Below are 27657 nucleotides of genomic sequence, written 5' to 3' on the forward strand. Positions count from 1 at the left end.
GTGACACCCGCCCCCGGTCAGGAAAACGTGACCCTGAAAATGGGCGAGAGGAAGGAAGGTAAACGAATGTTCAGTTTTGATGTTAAGATATCCTAATTTTATGCTACTGCTTCAGAAATATTTAGAGAGATTTTATAGTTTGGGGTTTTTTCTGTGACTTGATCATTTAGTAGAGTAAATATCTATAACATCCCAATTAAATGGTGTCTAAATTTAAAGCAGCAGTCTACAGGCAAAGCGCCATTTCTTTTTTAAAAATATATTTATGATAACATCTAGCATTTAAAAATCAACCAGAAACTAGGCTTGATTCTGTTTAATATTTTATATGATTGGACATCTGAAGTCAATAATGTTTCTATTTTATAGCAATTCTGTGTTTATTCAAAACCATAATTCTACTGTGATGTTAATGGAATGACTTTATATGGCTTTAATTGTGTTGGTTTAAGTGCTATGACCACATTTCAAATTAAAATAATATTTTTGCTGAAAGAGGTAGACACAGATATGAAATATGAAAGAATACACAATTTTACTGGTTGTAAAGTGTTTATTTCAAGAAAAAAATGTTCTTTTTTTTTTTTAGAGCTGTAAAAAAATATTTTTTCAAGGATTTAAGATAGTTTTCTGAACTTGGGGGGAATGGAATTTGTGCCTATGGAATTTTTGGAGCAGCCTAAGCTAACTTTTAGCTCGATATGTGTGCTAGAAAAATTTCATTATCCTGTTTTGTGATATGTAATAAATTCAGGGTGCTGTGCTTAAGCTTTGTTTTAGTTCAAGTTTGGTAACATCTATTTCCCTCGTTCCCAACCCTGGCAGACACCCTGCCCGTCCTTCCCTGGGTCCCACTTGAAAGAGTCAAGTCAGTCCCTGACTCTTAGAAGGTGTGTTTCTTGCTGCGTGGAGCAAGCCAAACGTAACCGTGACGTCTACTAGTAAGCCTCTGCTTTCCTGTCTGGGCAGAGGGATGCTTTCTCTCCTCCTCTGATGTCTCTTTAATAAATATGTTGTCATTACTTGTCTTTGGGAACGGCCTCTTGGGCCACTCTCGATTTCCTCCATGATTTATGTTGCTAACAAACTCTCTGTCCTGTGTCTGTTCACTGCACTCACCTACTCTGGTGTATCGTTGACGACGTGCTGGAGACAGTTTTTGTTCTTATTATGCAATTGTGTTATATGTGTATTTCAGTGAAATGTCAACCCGTCAACAGAGGATGATGTTAAAAATTATCCAAATAAATAGTTTTCTATTCCTTTTCATCAGACCTAGTGCAATCAGTTGGATGACAGTGAACAGGGTTATTTGTTGTTATTTCACCTCCGTGTTCCTGGCCCGCGCTGCCTTGTAACAGGGATTAACATACATCATTTAACTGGGGGTGTTGACATGGTGCATTGTCACCTCTGTTTATTTTGTGGGGGCAGCAGCAGGTGTCTCAAGCCTGGTCTCTTCTTGTCCGGGAGCCTCAGATATGCAACAGCCCTTTCTCCCAGTGATTCAGAATCAGCCTTGAACCCTGGCTTAGCTTCTCTTCCCTTGGTAACTGTGCCCTAGGAAATGCTGACTGCATGATCCACAGGCTGTCATACTACTGGGCTCCACCTTCCTGCACATGCCTGGAGCCCTGCTGCGTAAGGGCTTGCACCCTTGACATAGACTTGCCTTCTTGATGTTTCCATGAGAATGGCAAGTGGGTCTCCCTCCAAGCCCCATGATTCCCTGGGCTCAGACGTGCTGGACTTGGGGATCCCGAGAGAGGGAAAGTGTGTGTGTACACCTGTGCATGCATGTGTGTGAGTACATATGTGAATAAGTGTGAGTGTGTGCATGTATGTGTGTGAGTACGTGTCTACATGTGTGGGCATGTGTACCTGTGCGTGCATGCACATGTGTGGGCATGTGCATCTTGTGCCTGTGATCAGAGGGACAGGAAAGGAAGTGGTGACCTTATTGACACACCACGAACTGTTCCGGGTTTGGCTCTGGGACGTGTGCGGCTTTCCCCTGCGAGACCATGGCATTCCGAGCTAGGAACCTGAAAGCTTTGGCTCTGGAAGGCTCTCTCACCCCCACAGTTCACGACATGGAAAGACCCGCTGATCCTCTCTTCAAAGCCTGGTTCACAGCAGACCCAGGCTCATGTCCTAGGCGGGTGCTACTATGGAGGAGGCCATTCTCAAAAAGAGCCTGTTGGGAAGTTTTCGTACAACTTTATCTTCTAAATTAACGTCAGCACCATTGATGTCTGCGAAGACCAGTCTGAGCATTCCCACACTAGTGGGCCCAGCTGGGCCTGCCCATGTCCCCTCCCCCAGCCCCTTCCCCACCTGGCCACTGCTGGGCCATCTTAAATATGGTCACCAGGCTTCGTCTGTGTCCTGTGCCCACCGCTGCTGGGGGTTGTGGAGGAAGGACAGGGAAGAGGTCTCCCTGACAACCCACACTTGGTCCGTCCTTGTCTGCAGACCGCCTGGCATGGGCGTGTTAGCTGCAGATGGAGCCCAGCACAGCCAGCCTTTCGTGGCTGCCTGGTCTGCGGGCTGGCTGGCAGCAAATGAGGGTGCCGCCCAGATACACATGGGCAGCCTTAGACCTGGGGCAGGGAGGAAGTGCCTCTGTCAGATGTAAGTCTTTTTGTGGAAAAGGGTAAATTTGCTCTCGTGTGCCTGTTAGTCTTTGAGTCGGCATGCTACTTTTCTTCAAACTGATGGTCAAAACATCATCATTTTCTCAGAGCCAGTGACTGTACCTTCCCCATATCTGGTCCATAAGCATCCCAAATGTTTCGCTCCGGAAGTTGGGAACAGCAGAAAGGCTTCTCCCAGGCCCTGTCCCAATGCAGCCCGGGACCCAGGACAAGGAAGGCCAGTGTGAGGCCTCGGGGAAGGCAGAGAGAGTGTCTGTGAGGGGCCTGGGCGTCAGCGGTGGGGCCGGCACGGCCTCCAAGGCTGGTGAGCCCGTGTCCGTGTGTTGTGGTCTTCAAGAGGACGCCCGACTGTTGGCGAGGTCTCAGCGCGAGCACAGGCTGCGGCCAGGGTCCCACGATAGCCCCGGAGGCGGCACTGCACAGCGGCCCAGGTCTGTGTGCATGCCAGTCCGTTCTGTCACGTCCTGAGTGTGCTGGTGGTTGCCGTGTGTTGTGTCCCTCCCTCGCTCCCATGCTTTTTAGCAGAACCAGTGGCCCCGACGGCTGCTGGGCTGCTTGCCCTCTGGCACTTGCACCTAGGCTTCCTCATCCTGGACACCGCCAGCCAGCCCTTGCCGCCCTCCCTGCCCAGCAGCCAGGCTGGGTGCCCTGCCCTGCCTGGGGCCTGGGAGATGGCGCTCTGCAGGACATCCTTCCGCAGACTGTCGCTTAGACATGGGCATGGACTCTTGGCCATGACAGACCTAGTACTAGTGACCAGGCGCTGTCCCCTGCAAAGGGGAGGGGGGCATTTGAAAAGGAGTTTCCTAAGTTGGGCCTTGAGCATCCCAGGCTCGGACCATCTCGAACCCCTGACCACACCCTACAACCCTGAGGCTGCAGGGACTCCCGTTACCTTCAGACAGCGGTCACTTTCCCGGGTTGTCCTGTGGAGACGCTTCCCTCCCACAGCCGAGTCGGCAGGAGCCGCGCCAGGACCCAGGCCGGGCCAGGGCTCCGCGCTGTCTGATCTGTTTGCCGTTCTCCTTGATCTAGGCGGGGTTAAGGACACTGCACGACATCGGGCCAGAGATCCGGCGGGCTATATCGTGTGATCTGCAAGATGATGAGCCCGAGGAAACGAAAGGAGAAGAAGAAGATGTAGTCAAAGTAATTATTCCACGCACAGCTACGCACCGGCCGCCTGGGAATAGTGGGGCAGGGCTCCAGTTGGGGCAGATAATGAGCCACAACAGTGCCCAGAGAATGCAAGCCAGCCCCGGAGCGTAGGGGGCTTTCAGACCGTGCCCTCCCCGCAGCAGCCCTCCCCACTCACCAGCATCTCCTCTAGGGCCAGGCCTGCCTCTCCAGGCTCGCTCCTCTGCCCCGCGCTGGCAGCTCCGAGGAGCTTGGCCACAGCCCCTGGCTGGAATGGATGAGCATCTGGGTGCTTCTGGCAGCTGCCTGCCCACACGGCCCCCTTCTTCTCCGGGCAGTTCTTAGAGCTGCCAGGGGCCCTGAGCCTCCCAGTCCCCCAACCCCGCAGCCCAGGGAGCATGCCTACCACCCAACCTCACTCGCTGGGGCTGCCAGCCAGCCCTGCTGGGTATAAGTCACCTCAACTTGGAGCTACTGGAAGCGCACGCGCGAGTGCCAGCCGAGAGCTTGCTCCTCGGCTCAGGAATTGGTATAACCTTCCTCATTTCAGGGGGACCAGCCCCCACGCAGACACATTGAGGCCCTCAGGTCATTCTCCAGGGATCCTCCGGAGCTTACCTAGAATTTGTTTTTCATGTAGAAAAAATTACCTAACGTAGCTAGCCTGCATCAAATGCTTGTTAAATTACCTGGTGTTGTCTCCCATTATTTTGCAGAGAAATGGTGCCCTGCTTGGAAACCATGTCAATCATGTTAATAGTGATAGGAGGGATTCCCTTCAGCAGACCAATACCACCCACCGTCCCCTGCATGTCCAAAGGCCTTCAGTTCCACCTGCAAGTGATACTGAGAAACCGCTGTTTCCTCCAGCAGGAAATTCGGTGTGTCATAACCATCATAACCATAATTCCATAGGAAAGCAAGTTCCCAGCTCAACAAATGCCAATCTCAATAATGCCAATATGTCCAAAGCTGCCCCCGGAAAGCAGCCCAGCATTGGGAGCCTTGAGCATGTGTCTGAAAACGGGCATGATTCCTCCCACAAGCATGACCATGAGCCTCAAAGAAGGTCCAGTCGGAAAAGGTAACCTTTACCATGGGTTGGCACCTGGTGGTGCTGTGTCTGCCCCCCGCCCCCATGCGCTGGCACAGGCAGGAGGTTCCCAGCGGACATTGGCAGTGGAACCTGTGAGTGCCACGCGGTCACGGCCTCTCCGGGGCCGAGCTGCAGGATGGCCCCGAAGGACAGCGGGCCCCGGCCATCCTGTGTCCTGCCGAGTGATACGCTCCTGAAAATGGCAGCGGGCGCAAACCCCACCCTCCCCAATTGTGCCAGCAGGCTTGGGGTCGGGCTGGCAGACCCTTCCTTGGTTGGGCTAGACGGCAGGTGGGTGAGACTCTGAGCACCTTACAGTCCATTGTGGTGACTCAGCCACGACAGCGTGATAAACTTATTTTATTTTGGACACTGAAATGTGAACATCATAGAGTCACAGGTGAAGAAATATTTTTCTTCCTTTGATGGTGTTCAGTCGTTTAGAAATGTAAAAACCATCCCTAGGTCATGGCCATACGGCAGCCGGCGGCAGCCGTGTTTGTCCTGTGACCCACACTTTGCCAGCCCCGCTCTCGGTAGTAGCCTGGTAACTGCATTTTAAATTCTGTTGGAAATATGTAACGTTTATCTTCTCCCTCCCTCCCTTGCTATGCGTTGCCTGGATAGAGCCCGCTATTATGAAGCTTACATTAGGTATGTGCCCCTGCCTGTGTTGATGTGTGAAATACTGTGTGTTATAAGTGTGACCAGTTGGCCTCTCTGAATGGGGAGAGATGAGACGTTTCTGCGATATTATAGCTCATGGCTGTGCACTCAGGAGTCGGGTGGGGCAGGGGGAGGAGTGGCTGCTTTCTGCCGCATAGCAGGGGTGGGGATCGTCCGGCCCGAGGGCCATATAAGGCCTGTGAGATGATTTGGTCTGGCCCTGCCAAGGCATTAGGGGTGAGTTTATTAAATATTTGACCAAATAGAGCAGGCTAATTTTTAAGTCGATAGTTCTGTATGGCCCACGGATGGTGTTATAAATATCCACATGGCCCTCGGCAGAAAAAGGGTTCCCGCCCTGGGACCATTACCACCCAAGGACTGGCATTCACGTGCCAGGTGCCCACAGACCAGACCCTGAAGACCTCGGGATGGCACAGGGAGAGCCGCTGTGCGCCGGTGCCCGGGCCTGTGACGCTGGGCAATGGCTGCTGCTCTCTGGGGCCAAGCCTCCTGTGGGTGTTGGTGACAGCAGGGCCCGGCCTCCGAGACCAGGGGCCACCTTTGCTCCTTTGCCTCCCACGCAGCCCTCAACACGTGCAGTGTCACCTGCTCCGTGTCGGCTGAGCGGGTGGGAGCGGGTGGGAGTGGGTGAGATGGTGGATTTGCTGGCGATGGGAGGAGAGGTCTGCTGGTTTAACAGTGAGATCTTGGGCCCGCGGCCAGGGAGAGGGTACAGCACTCAGCACTCAGAGGGAGCACATCCTCTCCCTGGAGGGAGCAGGCCTCCCCGAGAGCAGTGGTTCTCAACCTTTCTAATACAGTTTCTCATGCTGTGGTGACCCCCAACCATAAAATTATTTTTGTTGCTACTTCATAACTGTAATTTTGGTACTGTTATGACTCGTAATGTAAGTATCTGTGTTTTCCAATGGTCTTGGGCGACCCTGCTAGCAGTTCTCAACCTGTGGGTCGCGACTGTAGAGCCTAAGACCATCGGAAAACACAGATATTTACATTACGATTCATTAACAGTAGCAAAATTACAGTTACGAAGCAGCAACGAAAATAATTTTATGGTTGGGGGTCACCACAGCATGAGGAACTGTATTGAAGGGTCGTGGCCTTAGGGAGGTTGAGAACCATGCCCTGGAGGGAAGCAGTGTCATGGCGCGGCTGGTTTTCCTGAGGACCCAGGCCCGCGCGGCCAGGCTTCAGGGGAGCATGACGATGGTGTCAGGGCAGCGGGCAGGCTTGGGAAACTTGGCGGACATCATGCGTGAGAGTCCCCCTGAGACACTGTATCCAGAACTCCCGTCACCTGTGTGGGTTGGATGCAGCAGGAAGTGGGTGGCCAAGGTGTCTCTGTCCCAGGCTCTGAAGTCACACCGGCCCAGGTAGGAAGGCACGGGGATCAGATAGATGGCCTGGGAGCCCAGTCTTTTCCCTGGGACTGCTGGTCTCTAGGTCCATTTTCACGCTCTGTTCCCCAAATTACATCTACTCCTTTGGCCCCAAGGCCTCTAGGCATCGTGGTCTGGCACCAGCGTTATGCAAGGTACTGAGAGAGAAACTTCTGGTGCGTGTACACAGACGCGCGCGCGCACACACACACACACACACACGCACACGCACACGCACACACTGCGCTGTTGCCAGTGGCCTTAACAGCCCAGCCCTGGTTGAGGCGGGTGTGCCCAGGGAGAAGCCAGGTGCGCGTGGGCAGGATGCTGGCTGCATGTGGAGGCACAGCTGCAGGACGTGGCTGCCACCTGCCCAGGTGCTGAAGTCCTCTCTCCCAAATGCAGGTCCGACTCAGGAGATGAGCAGTTCCCCACTATTTGCCGGGAAGACCCAGAGATCCAGGGCTACTTCAGGGACCCCCGCTGCTTGGGGGAGCCCGAGTACTTCAGCGGTGAGGAGGACTATGAGGAGGACAGCTCACCCACCTCCAGCAGGTGAGGGCTCGGGGCTCCGGCTGACGTCAGAAGGCCTGGCTGCTGCCTGTCCTTGGTGCTCTGCCTGTTCCTGAAGCCACGGGCCACCTGCAGCTGCACCGGGACCCCAGGCTCCAGGCCAGAGGAGAAACTCCTGAGAAGGGGAAACGGCCAGAGGGAGGCCGAGTGGAGACCGTCCTCCCGGGCTGTGACCATTTCCCCAGGACCTGTGGGGCCTCTCAGTGAGGGTCCAGACATGAGAGCTGGGCCTGGGCGTGCAGGGCCTTAGCTTTCATCCGTTCCTTGTCTGCTGAGAGGCCTGTTACTTTGTGAGCGCCGCGCCCACTGAGCTAGGGCTCTGTCTGCCGAGCAGCTCTGCCAGCCCATCGCTTGGGGCCAGGGTGGGAGGGTGGGTCATAATGAGCAGCACCTGTTTCCCCACTCTCATCAAGGGCTCGCTCAGCAGAGCTGCCTCTCCGGGCTTCTGTCCTAAAGGAAGAATGTCTGAGGTTAAAAGGGACACTTGCTTTAGGACACATCGCGGGCAGCACAGGGGGACAAGGCCACCTGCCATCCTCTTCTTTGTACATGGCATCTCACCCGGACCAGGTGGCCCACTGAGTGGACGTGGTACTGCCTGAGGTCCCTTCTGGTGTCGGAGCTGTTACTGTTAGCCTGTACCCCAGGCAGCATGGCCGGGCCCTCGCGCCCCTTGCCCTCCCCTCCCCCAGTCCCTCCTGCCAGCCCTACTTCCAGAACCACTGATCCTGACCAAGTGGGCCCCAACCTCCCTCCTCATTGCCCTTGCACCCCACGCCCACCACTTGGCCACCCTTTCCCGCTCGGCTGGCCTAATCCCACCCTCTCTTCAAGGACCTGCTCCAGGGCTCTGCTTCCCATTCCCCGAATGGCACTGAGGTGCCCACGCCCCAAACGCCCCGCCCTCCCGGGCCCCTCTCCTCCGGCGCCGGCCTTTTCCGTCTGCATGAGCGTCGTGCCTGTGGCATCCGCTCAGCTCCTGAGGGCGGGGCCGTGCTTCATGCATCATCGTGTCCTGGTTCCCAGCCCAGCACCTGGCTGAGGGCAGGCGCTCGGAGGGCTTCTCGAGGAGGAAGTGAGCGGGTGATCGCCCAGCTTGCAGGAAAGCTGCAATCCACCTCTGCCCCGGGCCTGAGGCTGCCCGGCCTGGGGGAAACCCCCAGCACCCCATTCATCACAGGCCTGCGTCCTGAGCCTTCCTGGACCAGCCCTTGTCCTCCATCTAGAATCTTCTGTGAAGCTGAGGGCTGCCTTGTTCTCAGCTGGTCCTGCTGTGCCTGTGGAGTGGGGAGAGGACTGTAGAGGGCTGCGGGGTGTCTGAGCTAATGGGAAGCTGTTAACTGGGAACTCACGTGCTCCTTCCTCTCCTTCGGCCCTTTGACCACCAGGCAAAACTACAGCTACTACAGCCGACACCCAGGCAGCAGCGTGGATTTCGAGCGGCCCCGAGGCTACCACCACCCCCAAGGCTTCTTGGAAGACGACGACTCGCCCATTTGCTATGATTCCCACCGATCTCCGAGGAGACGCCTACTACCTCCCACCCCAACATGTGAGGCCAGGTTTTTTGTTTGGGGTGAAGCCTCCCAGGGACCACGTGCCTCTCCCCCGGTCCCAGGGGGTGGGGGAAGGTGGTGATGGCTGAGGAGCTGCCATGCCGGGGACCTTTAGTCCTCAAGGCCAGGCCCTGGTGGGAGATCCTATCGGCTCTCCTTTCTCATCCGTATCCCGTGTGTTGGAGCTCAGACCGCGTCCGCGCTGCTCTGACTCCGGGAGCGGAGGAGACAGCATGCGGCCTGGCGTGGCACCGCGTGGAGGACCTTTAAGGGGCTGTTGTGCACATTTTCCTTGCCTTTGAGCTGGGGATCCACCCTCAGTGGGCAAGATGTGCACCACTGCTGTTCTCAGACCCAACTCTGGGGGTCCGCTCACGACCCTCAGGGCGGAGGGATGGAGCTAGCCTTAGCGCAGGTCAGTTTTGCCAAGGCCCAGGTCTCTGGGCACAGGGTCCCTGGGGTTCCTGGTGTCTGCCTCCTCAGGCCACACCAGGGTGTCTCCTTTCTCCCCTTCCCGCCCTCCTCCCTCTCACCGTTGCCTCTGGTCTCCCAGTGCCCGCTGCCCCTGGGGCAGGTTTTGGCCTTGGTGGGGAGCTCTAGGGTTGGCTCCCATCCTGGGGCCGGGAATCCCCTCCCGCTGAACAGGTTTTCCTGTGCAGGGGGCATGGCTGGCGCTGCCTGGAGAGCTGGGTCACCCCCGGGGAGGAGCTCAGGCAGCAGAGCCCTGCCAGCTCGGGCCGGGCAGTTTGATTTGGGACATGAGGGCATTTGGACGACGGTTCAAGATCCACTTCGGGTGTTTCTAAGGAGTGAAGCATATCTTTGGACAGGACTTGAATCAGTAACCAAAAAATAGCCAAGACACATCGGCTCCCAGCCTGCCAACCGCGCACACAATACCGACCGTGGCTGGGTGGCGCCAGGCCCTCCCTCGCCAGCTGCCACACCCCTGCTGGGCGTGCAGTCAGACCCGTTTCCATGGTTAATATTTAATTTCGCAACCTGCACACACAGAGCACTTCTGGCCTCCATAAACACTGGATGACGCACAGGCAGTGAGGCTGGGGGGGGGGGGCGTACCTGTGAGTCCACGGCCTTCCTGGGACCTCCCTTTGGCGGCTGCGTTAATGCCCGCCATGCCCAGATGCCGCCCCTCGGGAGTGAGGAACCGAGTGGACGGGAGCAGCTGCCCTCTTTACTTACAAGGGCAAATAACAAAAATGTATTTTATTTGCTTTACTGCCTGCAGGTTCAGAGCTTGGGCGGGGAGAGCATGGAGCTCCCAGCCGGTGTTCTCAGCCTCCGGAGGGTGACTTCCTCCAGCAGAGATGGGTGTGACCCGATGAGATGAAGGGGGGGTGTGGACCCCTTTTCAAACCTGGAAGGCACTATGGGGGGGGGGGGGGGAAGGGCGTGGTTTTCCTTTCCTGGCCCTGAGCTTCCACACCCACTGCCCCCCCCCCCCCCCCCCGCCCCATCGGATCCTAGGACGGGCTACCACGGAGGCCCTTCCTCCTCAGAACCCCGTGAAATCCGTCCCCGCGGTGCCTGGAGGGCGGGCTGTCCGCCGAGGAGGCCCCAGCATGCCCCGCAGTGCGCGTGGGGCCTCGAGGCCAGGAGTGCTGTCCGCCTTGTTCCTCTGGGCTCCGGGCACGCTGGGGGCAGGGCCTCACAGAACCGCTGGTGTCTGCAGATCCCAGTACAGGCATTGGGGGGCGGGGGGGCGCATTTTGAGCAGGCCCTGTGAGCTTAGGGAGCAGGCTCGGTGGAGCATTGACCTATGACCTGTGAGCTTAGGGAGCAGAGGTCACAAAAGGAGCTGTTGAGGAGCCCTGGCCACCCACTGTCTCGCGAGTGACCAGGCGGGCTCCTGAAACGCCTCCCCTTCCTGGCGGTTTCCCAGGGGGAGGCCTGTGGCCTGTGCTGGGGACCCCGGACCAGATGGCTCTTCGGTGCCCGGCGCCCCGTGAAGCTGCAAGCTCTGGACCTCTTGCCATCGCTCACCCTGTGCATCAGCCTCTGTGCAGAGCGGCTGTTAACGGGCCAGGCTCGCTCGTTAGAGTTAGAGGTGTCCTTTTGTCTTGTTCGCAGTGCCGGAGAGCTGGCTCTTCCCCCACAAGACTTCTCTCCTTGCCCTCTGAGCTGATAGGTAGCGAGTCCCTCCCTTTGAGGCAGAGGGGTAAGCCCAGGAGCACCCGGCGGTGCCTCCGTCCCAGAGACGCGTAGGAAGCCTGGAGGTGAGGGTGAGCGGGGCTGTCAGCAAGTGCCGTGTTCCAGAGCCGGGCTGTGCTCTAGCCTGAGAGGCCGGGTCCCCGCCACACGTAGGGCAGGGGCTGTGGCAGAACAGCTGCCCTCGGCTGCCCGCAGCCCCCGCCCGGGAACAGGCGTGGCACGTGCACTTCTTAAAACCCCTCAGCGGGCTTCCTCCTCACCCTCCCTCCAGAAGCCTGAGGCCTCTGTACTGACCATTTGACGTATCGCGTGCTGCCTCTGGGGCTCCCTGTGGCCTCGGTGGGCCACCAGGGCTCCCGGGCCCGGTCCTGCCGGAGCGCTGGTTCCACAGCTGCTCCTGTGCTTCCCCCGCAGCGCATCGGAGATCCTCCTTCAACTTCGAGTGCCTGCGCCGGCAGAGCAGCCAGGAGGAGGTCCCGCCGTCCCCCACCTTCCCCCACCGCACGGCCCTGCCTCTGCACCTGATGCAGCAACAGGTGAGCCGGCCCCCTGGCCTTGCCCCGATGGCTCCATGGGCACCCTGTGTGGGACCCCCCTCAGAACACCCCGTTCCTCTTGGCTGCCAGCCCCAGGGGGAGGGAGAGAACCTTCACCTACACTGGGTTCCATTGTGGAACAACCCTGCGAACAGACACTATCATCAACCCCATCATGTGGGTGAGAAAACATAACTGAGGGTGGGTGAGTGCCCGAGCCCACGCAGGAGGTGAGGGACCCCACTGGCATTTGAATCCAAGGCTGCCACCTGCCAAGCTGGGCTCAGTCTAGGCACAGTCTTCTCCCCACGTCTCCCTCAGCGTTGAAGACAGGGCCTGGGCACAGCTCACGACGCGGGGAGTGGCGGCCACTAGCCCACCCTGAACAGCCAGCAGTGCCTTTATGTGCTCTGAGAGGTTCTTCCTTCATTACGGAGCCCTCTGTGGGCGGGGCTCTGTGCTCACGGGGCGGGTGAGCCCCCAACCCTGCCTGCAAGGGGAGTGTGACCCAGGGAGCAGGACCCCTCCACGGTGAGAGTGCTGGACAGGAGGGAGCGGGGGCCAGAGCCGCTCACCAGGGCTTTGCCTCAAGGACATGGACTTCTTTCTGAAAGAGCACGTCAGAGATGCTGTCCACTGTGAGTCAGGAGGGGCGGTGCAGGCGAAGGGCCTACCTCATACGGCGCGCCCGCTCTGTGACGGTGCAGACCGCTCTGTGACGGTGCAGACCGCTCTGTGACGGCGCAGACCGCTCTGTGACTGCGCAGACCGCTCTGTGACGGCGCAGACCGCTCTGTGACGGCGCAGACCGCTCTGTGACTGCAGACCGCTCTGTGACGGTGCAGACCGCTCTGTGACTGCAGACCGCTCTGTGACGGCGCAGACCGCTCTGTGACTGTACAGACCGCTCTGTGACGGCGCAGACCGCTCTGTGACGGCGCAGACCGCTCTGTGACTGTGCAGACCGCTCTGTGACGGTGCAGACCGCTCTGTGACGGTGCAGACCGCTCTGTGACTGCAGACCGCTCTGTGACTGTACAGACCGCTCTGTGACGGCGCAGACCGCTCTGTGACTGTGCAGACCGCACTGTGACTGTGCAGACCGCACTGTGACGGTGCAGACCGCTCTGTGACGGCGCAGACCGCTCTGTGACGGCGCAGACCGCTCTGTGACGGCGCAGACCGCTCTGTGACGGTGCAGACCGCTCTGTGACTGCAGACCGCTCTGTGACGGCGCAGACCGCTCTGTGACTGCAGACCGCTCTGTGACGGTGCAGACCGCTCTGTGACTGCAGACCGCTCTGTGACGGTGCAGACCGCTCTGTGACTGTGCAGACCGCTCTGTGACGGCGCAGACCGCTCTGTGACTGTGCAGACCGCACTGTGACTGTGCAGACCGCACTGTGACTGCAGACCGCTCTGTGACGGCGCAGACCGCTCTGTGACGGTGCAGACCGCCCTGTGACGGTGCAGACCGCTCTGTGACTGTGCAGACCGCTGTGTGACTGTGCAGACCGCTCTGTGACGGCGCAGACCGCTCTGTGACTGCAGACCGCTCTGTGACGGTGCAGACCGCTCTGTGACTGTGCAGACCGCTCTGTGACTGCAGACCGCTCTGTGACGGCGCAGACCGCTCTGTGACGGCGCAGACCGCTCTGTGACGGCGCAGACCGCTCTGTGACGGCGCAGACCGCTCTGTGACTGCAGACCGCTCTGTGACGGTGCAGACCGCTCTGTGACTGTGCAGACCGCTCTGTGACTGCAGACCGCTCTGTGACGGCGCAGACCGCTCTGTGACGGCGCAGACCGCTCTGTGACCATGCAGACCGCTCTGTGACTGCGCAGACCGCTCTGTGACGGCGCAGACCGCTCTGTGACTGTGCAGACCGCTCTGTGACGGCGCAGACCGCTCTGTGACGGCGCAGACCGCTCTGTGACTGCAGACCGCTCTGTGACTGTGCAGACCGCTCTGTGACTGCAGACCGCTCTGTGACTGCGCAGACCGCTCTGTGACGGTGCAGACCGCTCTGTGACTGCGCAGACCGCTCTGTGATGGTGCAGACCGCTCTGTGACTGCGCAGACCGCTCTGTGACGGCGCAGACCGCTCTGTGACTGCAGACCGCTCTGTGACGGTGCAGACCGCTCTGTGACGGTGCAGACCGCTCTGTGACGGTGCAGACCGCTCTGTGACGGTGCAGACCGCTCTGTGACGGCGCAGACCGCTCTGTGACGGCGCAGACCGCTCTGTGACTGCAGACCGCTCTGTGATGGTGCAGACCGCTCTGTGACTGCAGACCGCTCTGTGACTGCAGACCGCTCTGTGACGGCGCAGACCGCTCTGTGACGGCGCAGACCGCTCTGTGACGGTGCAGAGCCGGCGCTCAGGCAGGTTTCCCATCCTGAGCGTGGGGAGCACGTGAGCGGTAGCTGCCATTTCAGATTGTCTATTTGCGTGTCTCTGCCAGCTCTGTACTCTTTTGTCTTCAGTGTTTATGTTCATTGATCTGTGTCCTGCTTTGTCCGGGACGAAGGACAAGCCTGGGAAGGCCCAGGCCATCGAATGCCGTGATGCCTTCCCTCTCTGCGCCCCCGGCAGGCCCAGGTGCTATCTGCACGCTCCCTGGCGGGCATGGCTTCTGTGTGGCCAAGGGCCTGTGCTGCCCATGAGACTGGGCCTGGGGTCCCGTGCAGAGCGGGGGTCCCCTGTGCAGAGAGGGGGTCCCCTGAGCAGAATGCTGGTGCCCTATGCAGAGCCGTGGTGCCACAGAGGTGGAGAAGCAAGGCCTGTGCCTGGGCTTCAGAACAGGCCGGGCCGGCCGTGGGCACGTGGCGCTAGAGCAGAGAACGCTGGCGTCCCTGCGCGCTTGCCCTGGATGTACTTCCACATTTACACCAGAGTGCGCTGGCTGCCGTGTTCACACGCCCAGCTTGTATGTCTTCCTGATGCTTCGTCGTTCCGAAACCATTTCAGTTTTACTTGGGAACAGTCATAGGAAATGGATTTGGGGGAAAAGACAATACAGTCTGTTAGAAAGCCGAATTCCCACGGCAGAAAGCCGATTTCCCACTGCCGATCACTTAATTTACTCAGCGAGCTCTCTCAGTCCTATCCGAGGCTGCCCGGCAGACAGTGCCTCGCGGTGAGGGGCCGAGCCCAGGCCGCTGAGGACCTCCGTCTCCCCGCTCCCTGTCTCCTCAGGTCATGGCAGTCGCAGGCCTAGATTCAAGCAGAGCCCAGAAGTACTCGCCGAGCCACTCGACCCGGTCGTGGGCGACCCCTCCAGCGACCCCTCCGTATCGGGACTGGGCGCCGTGCTACACCCCCCTGATCCAGGTGGAGCCCTCGGAGGCCCTGGACCAGGTCAACGGCAGCCTGCCCTCCCTGCACCGCAGCTCCTGGTACACGGACGAGCCCGGAATCTCCTACCGCACTTTCACACCAGCCAGCCTGACTGTCCCCAGCAGCTTCCACAGCAAAAACAGCGACAAGCAGAGGAGCGCGGACAGCTTGGTGGAGGCAGTGAGTGTGGCTCACCCGCTGCCGGGAGGGCTGGCCTGGGACAGGCACAGCAGGGGTGGCGTCCTGAGAACCACACAGCAGGAGCGGGCAGTGGCGGGAGGGCCGAGGGCGGGAGGGTCTGGAGCCAGGCTACCTCGCTTCTGATCTGGACTCCACCCACTTAGCAGCACGGATGGTGCCGACAGCATGAGTGTAGACCCACTAGTCGCTGCCGAGTCTCAAACAGCTGTCCCTGGGATCACATGGGCTGTGCCTGCGACTGTTACCCGTTTACTCTGAGAGTCTTGTCTTCCCCAGTGGGTTTCGTTCTTGTTGGGCTTTGTACAGTTTGTGAGTTTCGTGGTATTTCAAAGCCAAAGCCATTTCCACTGACATGTAGTTACCATGCACGTGATCTGGCGAATGCGGCTGGCCGCGTGGTGCAGTTAGTGCTTGAGGTGGGTTTTCTGTCCTTGTCCCCCGCAAAGCTTTTCAGCACATTCATGCCGCCGATCCTCTTTCCTGTGCAGGTCCTGATATCCGAAGGCTTAGGACGGTATGCGAGGGACCCAAAATTTGTGTCGGCGACAAAACACGAGATTGCCGATGCCTGTGACCTAACCATCGACGAGATGGAGAGTGCAGCCAGCCACCTGCTTAATGGGACCGTGCACCCCCGGGCTAACGGGGACGTGAGCCCCGACTCGAGCCGGCAGGACTACGAGCTCCAGGACTTCGGGCCAGGTTACAGCGACGAAGAGCCAGACCTGGGGAGGGAGGAGGAGGACCTCGCGGATGAAATGATATGCATCACCACCCTGTAGCCCTCAGGGAGGGGTGGACTGGCTCTGCCCTCAGGTGGGGTGCCTGAGGGCCAGGGAAAAAGTGCCTCATAGTTAGGAAAGGTTAGGCACTCGTGTGAAGTCCGTGTTCAGTTAGACTTTTGTGCAGGTGACGTCATGCCTCAAGGAAGCCATAAACCTGTAGGGAACAGCTGTGCTGAGAGCTGAGCCCCAGCTGCGGGGGACAGCAGGTCCCGTCCCGCCCACTCACGGAGGACGGGCGCTGGGCAAGCCTGCCCTCTTGCTCACAGCCCACGCGGGGCACTTGCCCATGCCCACCGCCCACAGGCACGGTGGGGAAGGTTCAAGGTGATGACGATCACCGTACCTGTGTCATTACCTCAGCCATCGGTCTAGCATATCAGACATTCACTGGGCCCAGCATATCCCTCCCAGACACCCTGCTTCCTGGTTCCTGTTCTGAAATACAGTCAGTCAGGGCTACCCACCAGCCGTCCTCCGCAGAGGGAAGCAGGACCTCACAGGCAAGGTTTTCTGTCCCGTGACACCAGTTTGCACGGGAGCGCGCCGCGCAGATGGTCGGTTTCTGACTGTCAGGCAAGGGCAGCCGTAAACTGGAATCCTAATGCACTCGCAGCCAGGTCAACTTAGATACGCTAGTTTGTTTAAAACTTAGACTTACTGTACATGACTTGTAATATATGATAATTTGTATTTGTAAAGAGATGGTCTATATTTTGTAATTATTGTATCGTATTTGAACTGCAGCAATATTCATGGGTCCTAATAATTGTAGTGCCCCCACTAAAATCTAGAAATCATTGGAATTTTTACTCGGACTGAACGGAAGTAGGAGAAATTGAGCCAATTCTCATTTATTCAGTGAACAATCTTTTGGGGGGTGAAATTGTAAGTTCAAAAGAACTTGACACTATATAGATTTTTCTAAAGTATTTTGAGTCCCTATAAGATATACCCGATGACTCTTTGCGGTCTTCTCCCTGGGCAAGAGTGCTGTGATTTGAGAGAGTACCTTTTGCTCCACCACGGGTGGTTTTACTTTTAACCCCCATCCCCGTAAGTTCAAGACAGGACTGACCCCGTGGCATTCCTCGTGGTGGACATTCTTGCAGGTGAATGAAGTCCCTCTGCTCGTGTCCCCTGGGAAAGGTGAGGCTGTTTATCTTAGTTAGGAAGTAAGGAACGCTGGGGGCGGGGAGTGGAGGGAGCAAAGTGACAACGATCCTTAGAGGGTTAGAAGGTCGGGGTCTGGACAAATAGTATTGTTGCCTTTTTACAAAACATTGCTGTACTGTGTGTTCTCTCCGAGGGCTTTTATATGCAACTGAATGAGGGCTGACGTTTTCACTAGAATGCACTCCCACTGCGATTGTACTTCCTGAGAAAACCCACTTTGGGATCGTTAGACCCGTCAAGGCTTCCTTTTCTGTTCACGGAATAATGCTGACTTTGTCAAGTTACCTTGGCAGGGATTCTCTGCAGTCAAAAAAACAGGTAGCAATTTTTGGGTTCAAAGTTTTTAAATTTTAAATAGACAACCTGTTAAATGTTGATTTTTTTCTTTTTTGTAAATAACAATACTTTGCTATGAAGACCTTACAAACCTCTTCTTACTCCAGATCCAGGCAAAAACTCTTCAAGGTTTGTAAATGATTATTTCTTGACGTAAATTCTTTTTTATTAAATGTAAAATGTTCTTCAGAAGAAAATGGTGTAATAATTTTATTGTATTTGGGAGCTCTCCTTGCAAAGAACTGGCGTTTGCCAGTGAGAGCTTGGGAGGGGCGGGCACTCTGTGAGGGCAGTTCTGTAATTGTGTAGATTTTTTTCTTCTTCTCGTCACTCCGTCAATGCCTATGGTCACTTGATACCAGCTGCAGAGAGCACTGTTTCTCCTAAAGGGCTAAACCACTGTTACCATCTCCTCGGACTCTGTTTCTCTCTTAGGTATTGGTCTTATTGTGTGGCTTACCATCACCAGTCCAACATTGCCTACCAGGACTGACTTTTCTGGGATAGGCAACGATGTTTTCCAGTCAGTACTTAAAAATGGGCATTTTTATGGGCTGCACCACTCCTAATCTCTGTCTGCTTTAAGCCTGGTTCAGCCTCTCACTTAACATTAAATTTTTCTTTGTAAGAAAAATTTGAAGTTGTAGAGCATGGTTTGTTTTTTCCTTTGTTTTAGGAAAGTTTTATGATTAAATGTCTTTTCTTTTGGTTCCCCTTCCGTCCCCTGAAAAATGTCACTTTGTTGTGTCCCCGGGAAGTCTTTAGTTTCTTTAATCTGTGTTTTTCATGGTATCACAACATGGAAATGGCAGCTCTGATGTAACTATCAACAAGCAAGAGCCTCGTTAACAACTGTCCCGGTGGTTTCCATCCAGGCGTGGCCGGGTGGTGCTTCCCCGATCCATTCCAAGACGTTTCGGCATTAGCCCGAGGCCCGGGAGGGTGGGTGGTGAAGGCGGGAAGCGCCTCGGTGCACAGTGTGGGCTTGACCTGCTGGACAAGCCCCATTTATCGCTGACCCCACGCAGGTGAAAGAAACCAGGGCCGCTTGTTTCATGTTGTGGCTTTAATAGGCTACACCACGGGAGTAAGTGTCTTTGCCAATCGTCTGCTTTTCTACAAAGGTTTTTGTTGTTATGACGGCGGTCAGTCAGTTTGTTCTAAAACATGGTCACGCACGGCTCCAGCTTCTTGACGCAACGACCCAGCTCAACACAGACTCCAGCTACGCTTTCGTTTGCTGACGTTTTTACTTCTCTACAATGATATGTCTCGTCTCCTGGGAACTCTGAGGGCAGGCGAGGCTGAGGAGCAGGCCTGGGGCCCTGGCTTCCACCATGGGAACAAGCGGAGCGTGGCCTTGAGGACGGTGATGGGAGACGACGTGAGAGGACTGCCTGGGTCTCGAGACCCGGCCAGTGACGGGGTTGTGTGGGTTTCCCCTGGTTTTTAAGAGAAAGGGATCTAGGTGTTAGATCTGATGTTGAGTTGATCAGTGGAAATAGGCACTGACCTGTGGGTGGAGGCACGTGGTCTGGCTGGAGAGAAGAATCTACCTGAATGTATGGAAATGATGGTTCTTGCTGGCTGCTCCTACCTGCGTGTCAGCCCTCGTTCTGTCAGGAAGACCATCTGCTGATTCGTCGGCCCAAGCACAGGCTTCTTTAGAGGGGTCAGCGCTCCTCAGAGCCTGGTCCCTGGACACAAACGCAGCTTTTATGCTTTTAAACCATTTTTTTGTCCATTACGTTCTTTGATTTTTTAGCTACTGCAGGCTTTTGCTCAGGGGTTTAATGGGCAGTCTACCCCCACTCAAAGCAGACTCCAGCTACGCTTTCCTTTGTTGTAAAGCCTTTATTTCTCTAAAATGATATGCCTTGTCTCCTGGGAACTTCGGGGGGCAGGATTGGGGGCTCAGTGCGGCCCAGCCGCTGCAGCAGCCTGACTGGCTCCTCGCCCCACCTCGGTCGGCACCTTCTGCCCCTCTGGCCGCCTCAGACGACAGCCCTCCCTCAGGCGGCAGGCCCCCGTGGCAGTGGAACTGCAGGCAGCCTGGTGGGTGTGACGCGGGCCGCTGCTCACTCTGCCCCGACGCGCACAGCGCTCAGCTGTCGGGACCGAGGGGGCGCTGCTTTAAGTCAGAATATTCCATCCCCGGTCTGAACCCCTGTGGGTTTGTGACATGTGACGGTCTTTCTCTTTGGAAACTTATTTCTGTGGTGGCTAAACTGTGCAATCCTAGGAACCAAGCCCTGTATGCAAGAGTGGGAAGGGGGCCGGGATGTGTTATTTGCTTTACCTGCAACACAGCCACAGTAGCAACAAGCCAGTCTTGGAGACGGGACCATCCCCAGAACACAGGGTGGCGGAACTGAATGGCGTGCACCTGCCATACCAGCACCGTGAAGGTCAGTGCAGTCCTGGACCCCACGCACCTGACTCGTTACTCCTTGGCCTTCGGAGCGGGGGGGGCGGGGGCACCCACACTCCTGCTGCTCCTTCGCCCCTGCAGGTGGCTCCCAGACCCCGAGGATGGCGGCCACGGCGGTAGCCTCTCTAGGAGAAATCTCTTGGCAGATCTAGACTTTTCTTCCCCGACCCTTGCGTGGAACGGAAATAAAGCAGGATCCAGGTGAGATGTAATGGAAGGAGAGGTGGTTTTCTTCTCCCTGCCTTTCTGGAAGGTCTTTCTCGGGAACACACGTGTGGCTGTCAGGCCTCTGAGCCACCTCAGTCCACTCCGGTCCTGGGAGAAGCCTGAACGTCCTGTTCCCCCCCAACACACCTCCCTTATTCTGGGCCCAGCATGGCAGACTTCCACATAGAATTCTTTCGTTCCCTGCCACAGACTGTGGCTTTGAATAACTTTAAAAACAATCAATCCAAAATGCATTTAGTTTATTACCTTGTAAGAGCAGTCTGGAAAAGGTATCTCAGTTAAAAAATAAGTTATTGGATTACATTATTGAATTATGAGGAATTTAAAGATCAAAGGACTGTTTTAAATGCTGCTTGTATCTGGTTTTCTTCCCACCACCCCAAACTCAAATCTGACAATTTACTTTTCTCTCTCAATCGCATTTTTGCGGGGCCAGGCCGCGTAGTTTCACTGACGGCCATTCCGGCCCGCCGCGGCCCGGCCCGCTTGTTCCCACGGACAGCTGGAGAATGAGAACGAGCCGGCCTTGCCCAGCGCCAAGGGAAAGAGTCTTCACGGCCTGGCATGGAGCGAGGTCTGGCAGGTGGGGTTTGCTCTGGGTTCCAGGTTTCCTGGTAACAAGAAACTCGTCTAAAATGCCAAGACGTGAAACCTGTAGTGGCGAGGGGTCTTCGCAGACGCTTCTCTCCTTGAACAAGACCCAGAAATCCTCTCGCCAGGCTGTGTTCAGTAAGAACCAGGCAGGGAGCTGCCGGCCCCTCCGGGCACCAGCTCGTGCCTCCCTCCGGGGGGTGAGATCAGGGAGCCCGGGGGAGAGGAGAGGCTGCTGCTGCCCCTCACCCCACCCCGCAGGCAGCGCTCCCCCTGAACAGGGCACTGCAGGCTTAGGCACAAGTCCCGGCTGCACTCCCTAACTTCGGCAGGACTCCTGTTTCAGCCACAGCTTGCAGCCCGAGGTGGAGGGTGCCCCCTCGGAGCAGGCAGCTCCCAGCCTCTGCACAGCAGCCTGCTCGGAGGGGCCTGCCTTCAGAGGGAGGCCTGGGAGAGGACCACCTTCCTCCAGCCAACCAGGAATGAGGAAGACAGCAGGCCCCTGGGTTGGAGGGGGCCCAGGTAGGAGCGGAGTCTTCCACGGGCCTCCTGCCAGAATGCTGGCCTTTCCCAAAGGCCCACGGGACAAGGCAGGGGGAGAGGAACCTGGCACTGAACACGACTGGTCTCACATCTTAAATTGTCCAGTTCTCTGCCACTGAACCCTAACATTCTAGAGAGTTTCAGGAAAGAGCGTTTGGAGAAGGGCTGTGCTGCCTCTCTTGGCTGGTTGGGGGCCTTCCCAGGCAGCGACTGCCTCAACGCTGGGTGGCCAGGGTCCTGGGTTTGTACACGGGGACGTCCTTGTCCCGGAGTGCAGGCCGCCCCCTGATGATGTCAGCTGCTTTCTCCGCGATCATGATCGTGGGGGCGTTCAGGTTGCCGCTGACCACGCTGGGCATGATGGACGCGTCGACCACCCTGAGGTTTTCCACCCCAATCACCCTGGTCTGCGGATCCACCACGGCCGTGGGGTCGGAGGGCTGGCCCATCTTGCAGGTGCACGAGGGGTGGTAGGCGCTGTCCGCTTTCGCCCGCACAAAGGCGTCGATGTCTTTATCGGACTGCACGTGGCTTCCTGGCTGGAGCTCTTTTCCCCGGAACGGGGCCAGGGCTTCCTGGGCAAAAATTTCTCTGGTCAGCTTCACACAATTGCGGAAATCGTGAATGTCGGCTTCTGTGGAGGAGAAGGCACAGGTGAGCGTCCTCTGACCACGCTGGCCTTGCAGGCAGACTCGGGCCTGGAGAGGCTCGGTCAGCTGCCCGCGGGGAGACCGTGCAGGACGCGGAGGTCCCGGCCACCCGGCTGCTGTGGCCTGTCCGGTTCCTGCCCTCCCCACAGGCGGTGGCGTGCCACCAAGCAGAGTCCCATGAAGCCCAAACGGGGAGCAGGCGAGACGGACACGGCGTGCCTCAGAGGCCCCCGGTGTGAATCGGGGATCTGGATTGTATCTGCACGTTAGGAATCGGAACTCACACCTCGCCTCTGCCACCGTGTGGCTGGGAGGGCCCCACGGCTTTACTGGGCATAACCTGCCGGCTGGGGAGCGCTCATTTTCGCTGTGTGCAGAGAGGCAGGCCGGGGAACATAGTCGCTTTTGAAGGTGTTCACAGTCACAGCAGGAAAAATGCTCGTGAGCTATGTGTACACAGCCAGGTCGCCGCCTTGAACCTCCGGGTAAGTTGCTTTGAAAGCTGCACATCTCTCATGTGGTTACTTCAAGGGACCCCGGGCACCACACAGCAGCGTGTGCAAGTGTGCAGACTAGAATGATGGGGCGGAGGGAAGACAGAGCGCGACTGTGTCTCAGAAACAAACCCATAAAGGCAGCCATTCAGTCAGTGACCAGCAGGCCTGGGGCACACACAGGTGGCGGGGGAGTTACCTGTGGACAAGTAGTTGGGTTGCAGCACAGGGTGGTCCTGGGGGTTGGCACTTCTCAGTTTGAGCCAGCCCACACTCGTGCCCCGCATGGTCCCCACATGCACCTGGGTGAATCCAGAGGGAGCAGTCACTTCCATCAGCCCCCCAACTCAGTTTAGAGAGGTCCCAGGTTTCCTGGGGTGGGGCTCTGTATCCAAAGTCAATTAAAAGCAGGTATATTTTAGCATCTGCCTGCGTCTTACCTGCCCACCCTCCACGGTGATTAAAAACCAGCTTGGGGAAGCACTCCTGCCTCTGGAACGGATTGTCCAGACTTTTCAGGAGCTGGCAAGCCCTGGGCAGAGTTGGTGCCATTGGTGCACTCCGGTGCTCAGTGCCGAGAGCAGCTGCCCTAAGCTGGTGTGGGCCTCACCTGTCCCCGCTCAGACGTACTGAGCAGCTGCAGGGCGGGCACAGGCCTGTGCAATCCCCACCCTGAAGGCCCTGCCGCAGTGGGGAAGATGGAGAAGAGACTGTCTGCTCACCTGGTAAGCCTCCTCCTGGGTGGGGACACGCCCGTGGTCAATCACTTGGGACGGCAGGAAGTGGAACTGGATGTCTGGGTGGGAGACCCCAGGCCGGCTCCTGATGAACCCACCTGTTTCCAGGTGGGCCGTGGCTCCATCCCCTGAGGGTTGGAAGAGAAGTCAGTCAGAGCAGGGCCTGTGGGCCGGCCTCAGGCCCCCAGTGCGCCCACCTGTCCTTCCTCTCTCCCCAGGTGGGCTCACCGGCACGGCACCACAGCTTCCAATGTCAGCTGCCTGTCTACCTGCCGAGAGTCTTCAGCTTTGCCTCTCCCCCTGACTCCACCACTGAGACTGGACTGTGAGGCCTGGGGTCCCACAGGTAACCCTAACCTGGCCTGGCCTCCTCGTGATCAAGCCCTCCCCCTGCTAACCTCCCACCACGGGTTGCAATCTCTCTGGCCCAACTAATGAGATGCCTAGTCCAGGCGCCTTGGCACATACTCTTCCTGCCTTTCAGATCCCCTGGTCTTTCTCTCACAGCATTTAACATTTAGCATGGTTACCTGATTCTCTCCACTGTCCCCCTCCCAGTGTAAATGCCGGAGGATACCTGCCTTTCTGGGACTTCTCACCCTCTAGCACTTGGTAAATTTGTGAGAAACAGGTGCTGAGTGAATGAATAGGATTTCAAAGCACCATTTCCTGGCCAAACTCAGTTATGGAAACTCAGCATTTTCCATTTTCTTTTTTTTTCCTTTAAATCTTTATTGTTGAGAGTATTACAGATGTTCCCCTCTATCCAGTTCCTGCCCTTCACCACCCTATTGTCTGTGTCCATAGGCAATTCATATATGCACATAAGTTCTTTGGTTATAATCTCCACCCCCAGATTTGTCAGTCTGTTCCATGTTTCCATGCCTCTGAGTCTATTTTATTCATTAGATTCCTTGTTCATTTATTTTTATTTTCAGACTCAATTGTTGATATGTATTTATTACCTTTTTAATCTTTTTTCTTCTTTTGCTGTTTTTCTCTTGCTGCTTTTAAGATTATCTCTTTGTCTTTAACCCTTGGCATTTTAATTAGGATGTGTCTTGGTTTGGGCCTCTTTGGGTTCCTCTTGTTTAGGACTCTGCACTTCCTGGACCTATAAGTCCATTATTTCTTCAAATAGGTTTTCAGTATCTTGCTCTCTCTCTTCTCCTTCCAGCACTCCCATAAATGTGAATGATGGTACCTAGTAGTTTGCTTGCTTCCATTTCATTTAGATTTTTCCTATTTCTTCTGTTCTTTTATTTATGACATGTTTCTTTGTCTCTGCATTTTGTGTTTGTTTCTATGTATTATGTAAAGCTGCTCTTCTCCTAGAATTGGCAGAGTGGCCTTGTCCAGTAGGTGCCCTGTAGGGCCCAGTGGCTCAGCCTCCCCAGTCACCTGAGCTGGGCACTCTAGGTGCACCCCTTTGTGGGCTGTGTGCACAGTCTTGTTGTAGTTGAGTCTTAATTGCTGTTAGCCACAGGCCAATTGGCTGTGAGGATCAGGTGTGACTGCAGTGGGAGAGCTGATGGGCAGGAGACAGCCCTCTGGAGCAGGACTTGCTTCAGTGGGGCTTTGGTGCTCACTGAGTCTGCCCCTTGAGTGTGCTGCTTGTGGATGTGTAGAGCTGTACTCTGGTAGGGTCTGAAGCTGTCCATTAGGTGCACTGGCTCTGGGGTCTCCTGGGAGGTGCAAAATCAGCCGCTGCCTGGGACCACCTTGCAAGAGCCACAGAGCGACCTACAGCTGGCCGCCACTTGTGTTGGGTCCGGAAGTGCCAAACTGTCTTGGGCCTCTTATCGATAGGTATTGGGCACGCTGACACCAGCTCTTGCTTGCTTGAGAGATTTTAGAAAAGTCTGATGCCTGAGCCAGGACAGGCCATTCATATGGAAAAGCTGCTGCAAGTTGGATGTGGCGGGGTCTCAGGGACTCACCTTGGCAGAGCAAACAATGTAGGCCAGGCTGATGGAAATGCAGATATGGCTGCCAGTCAGCTCTGCAACAGGAGATCTTAGCACAGGAACAGTGAGCCCTGCGAGCACCCCTGAGTTTTTGCTCAGATGCTAGGCAATCCAGTTCCTCCCATAAGTTCCTGGCTCCCCCGAAGCCATTGCCCCAGCACCACGCTCAGATGGAGCGAGTCTGTAAGTTCATGTGCTGGCCCTTTAAAAAGGAATTGCCTCCTTGTCACTCAGCCACAATCACCACTGGTTTTTACAGCCCAAAATTACAGGGACTTCTCTTCCTAGCTCTGGAACCCTGGGCTGGAGGTCTGGTATGGGGCTGGGACCCCTTGCTCCTCACGGGAGACCTCTGCAGCTAAGCCAGTGGTTGGCAAACTCATTAGTCAACAGAGCCAAATATCAACAGTATAACAATTGAAATTTCTTTTGAGAGCCCAATTTTTTAAACTTAAACTTCTTCTAACGCCACTTCTTCAAAACAGACTCGCCCAGGCTGTGGTATTTTGTGGAAGAGCCACACTCAAGGGGCCAAAGAACCACATGTGGCTCACAAGCCGCAGTTTGCCGACCACTGAGCTAAGCTATTCCTCCCAATTGAAAAAAAAAAAAAAAAAAGCCACACGTGGGTGTCAGACCGGCCCATTCCGTGCCTCCACCCCTCCTACCAGTCTTCCTGTGCTGTTTTCTTTACTTCTCTAGTTGTAGGACTTCCATTCAGCCAGCTTTCAGGTGGTTCTGAGTGATGTTCTGTATTTTAGTTGTAATTTTGATGTGGTTATGGGAGCGGCGAGTACCACCTTTACCTATGCCGCCATCTTGGTTCTCCTCTACTTTCTCCATTTGTTTTCTAACTAAGAAATGGATGCTGATTCTATAGTCCAGCACCAAGTGCCTTTTCTCCTGGCTCCTTGGCCAGCTCATAGTGTCCAGCACAAGGCCATCCCCATCCATCTGTGGGAAGAGCAGCACCTAGCCCTTGAGGCATCTCACCCAGGTCAGGCCCTGTGTATCCCATTTTTCAGATGGGAAAGCTAAGGCTCGAAGAGCTGAGGCAAATGGCAGAGCTCAGCTTCAAACCAGCAATCTGGGACCAGAGCCCTTGCTCAGCACCTCACGATGCCCTCAGACCATCTCTACCCACCTGTGAACTTCCAGAGCCACTCCAGACCAATCCGGACCTTCCTCAGGGGCTTCTGTGCTGCGTGGAGGGTGATAGGACGGGTGCATGCCTGCTGGATGTATATCTCCAGGTGGTCTTGCAGGTTCTGACCAACTCCTGAAATAGGAGGGCGTGGTGAGGAGAAGGGCTACCTAGGGGAGCTTAGCTAACCTCTCAACATCCCCCTGGTTTTGAAAACTTCTCCCCTACCCACTTATCTACAGGCCCCGGATCACCTCCCAGGGACACCATTCTGCACTCCTGGCCAAGTCCAGCCCCCTCAGATGTTGCCAAAGCCACCCATCCAGTTGCCTTCCTGCCAAGCAGTGCCCTCCATGAGGGCAGGGCCCACGTGTGCAGCAGGTACTGCTCAGGGAGCTGTCACTGCATGGCTGACAGCCCAACCTCACCTCTGGCCGGGGGAAGCAGGCCCCCTCATGCTGTGCAGACCCTGCGTGAGCTCATCCAAGCTCAAGGGGATGCTGGGCAGGTCACTGTCATGGCCCAGCACTTTCACAGACCCCTTATGAGGAAGCCTCAACGCAAAACGGCCAGGACACTGGGAGCTTGGGTTATAAGGGAGGGCAAAAGGGACAGGCCCCAAAGGGCATCAAAGACAGTTTGTAGAATAAACTGCAGGCCCAGAGCACTGTCTTCATGTGAGAAGCAGACCCAGGAGTGCTGAGTTAGCATCTTTAACATCAGAGCAAGTGGTGAGCACTGAGGATGGAAAACACAGGGGCCTGGGCCCTCAGCACAGAGCTGCCCGGGTGACCTGCTGAGTCTGGCCCAGCAGGCTTTAGGGGCAGATGCTCCCTGCTACCGGGCCTCGCCTCTCAGTGGGGCAGGATGGCCAGGGACAGGAGGAGAGCAACCCAAAGACTTGGGGGGCGGGGGGAGTCCCTGGGGGACCTTCAGGCTCATGAGAGAAATGGGACAGTTCTGAAAAGCACCGACTCCTGTCCCCTCCCCAGTCCACACTAACACAATACAATAAACCGTTTTGTTTAGCAGAGACCCCCTCCAGGAGCAGTGGAGAAGGAAACTCACCCGGAAGGTGGCACACCACGGGGATGCCCAGCTTCTTGAGGTCGTCTGCGTTGCCGACGCCAGAAAGCATGAGCAGCTGCGGGGAGTTGATGGCACCTCCACTCAGAATCACCTCGTTGCTGGCATAAGCCTGGAAGAGGCAGCGGGCCCAGCAGGTCACACTCCCCCTCCC

General features: G+C 56.3%; 2 protein-coding genes and 1 long non-coding RNA gene across 10 annotated transcripts in view; 2 read left to right on the forward strand and 1 right to left on the reverse strand.

Annotated features, from left to right (window-relative positions):
• Window positions 1-20390, forward strand: part of CACNA1D (calcium voltage-gated channel subunit alpha1 D) — a 298642-nt gene extending 278252 nt beyond the window's left edge. For 6 of the 7 annotated variants that reach the window (XM_079794704.1, XM_079794707.1, XM_079794705.1 and 3 more), the window contains 8 exons: window positions 3693-3806; window positions 4511-4878; window positions 7365-7514; window positions 8921-9084; window positions 11675-11796; window positions 14997-15317; window positions 15827-20040; window positions 20145-20390. In XM_079794704.1, coding sequence (XP_079650830.1) covers window positions 3693-3806; window positions 4511-4878; window positions 7365-7514; window positions 8921-9084; window positions 11675-11796; window positions 14997-15317; window positions 15827-16120 — 1533 coding nt within the window. In that variant the 3' untranslated portion in view covers window positions 16121-20040; window positions 20145-20390. Of the gene's footprint in view, window positions 1-3692; window positions 3807-4510; window positions 4879-7364; window positions 7515-8920; window positions 9085-11674; window positions 11797-14996; window positions 15318-15826; window positions 20065-20144 lie in introns of those variants that run through there. The other variant, XM_079794703.1, reaches the window with a different exon arrangement.
• A 154-nt stretch (window positions 20391-20544) lies between these two features.
• CHDH (choline dehydrogenase) overlaps window positions 20545-27657 on the reverse strand; it is a 32076-nt gene continuing 24963 nt past the window's right edge. The window contains exons 5-9 of the mRNA XM_079794719.1: window positions 27486-27615; window positions 26418-26552; window positions 23292-23434; window positions 22769-22871; window positions 20545-22059 (exon numbers count right to left, since the gene is read on the reverse strand). Coding sequence (XP_079650845.1) covers window positions 21641-22059; window positions 22769-22871; window positions 23292-23434; window positions 26418-26552; window positions 27486-27615 — 930 coding nt within the window. The 3' untranslated portion in view covers window positions 20545-21640. The remainder of the gene's footprint in view (window positions 22060-22768; window positions 22872-23291; window positions 23435-26417; window positions 26553-27485; window positions 27616-27657) is intronic.
• Window positions 22879-27578, forward strand: LOC307113237. Of its 2 annotated transcripts, XR_013814815.1 has the most exons (4): window positions 22879-23294; window positions 23525-23652; window positions 26660-26798; window positions 27447-27578. It is a non-coding gene; the product is annotated as an uncharacterized lncRNA (long non-coding RNA). The 2 variants fall into 2 exon arrangements; XR_013814816.1 differs by lacking the exon at window positions 22879-23294 and having other exon boundaries at window positions 23431-23652.

The sequence above is a fragment of the Cnephaeus nilssonii genome, assembly GCF_951640355.1.
Source record: "Cnephaeus nilssonii genome assembly, chromosome: 17".
NCBI classification, from domain to species: Eukaryota; Metazoa; Chordata; class Mammalia; order Chiroptera; family Vespertilionidae; genus Cnephaeus; species Cnephaeus nilssonii.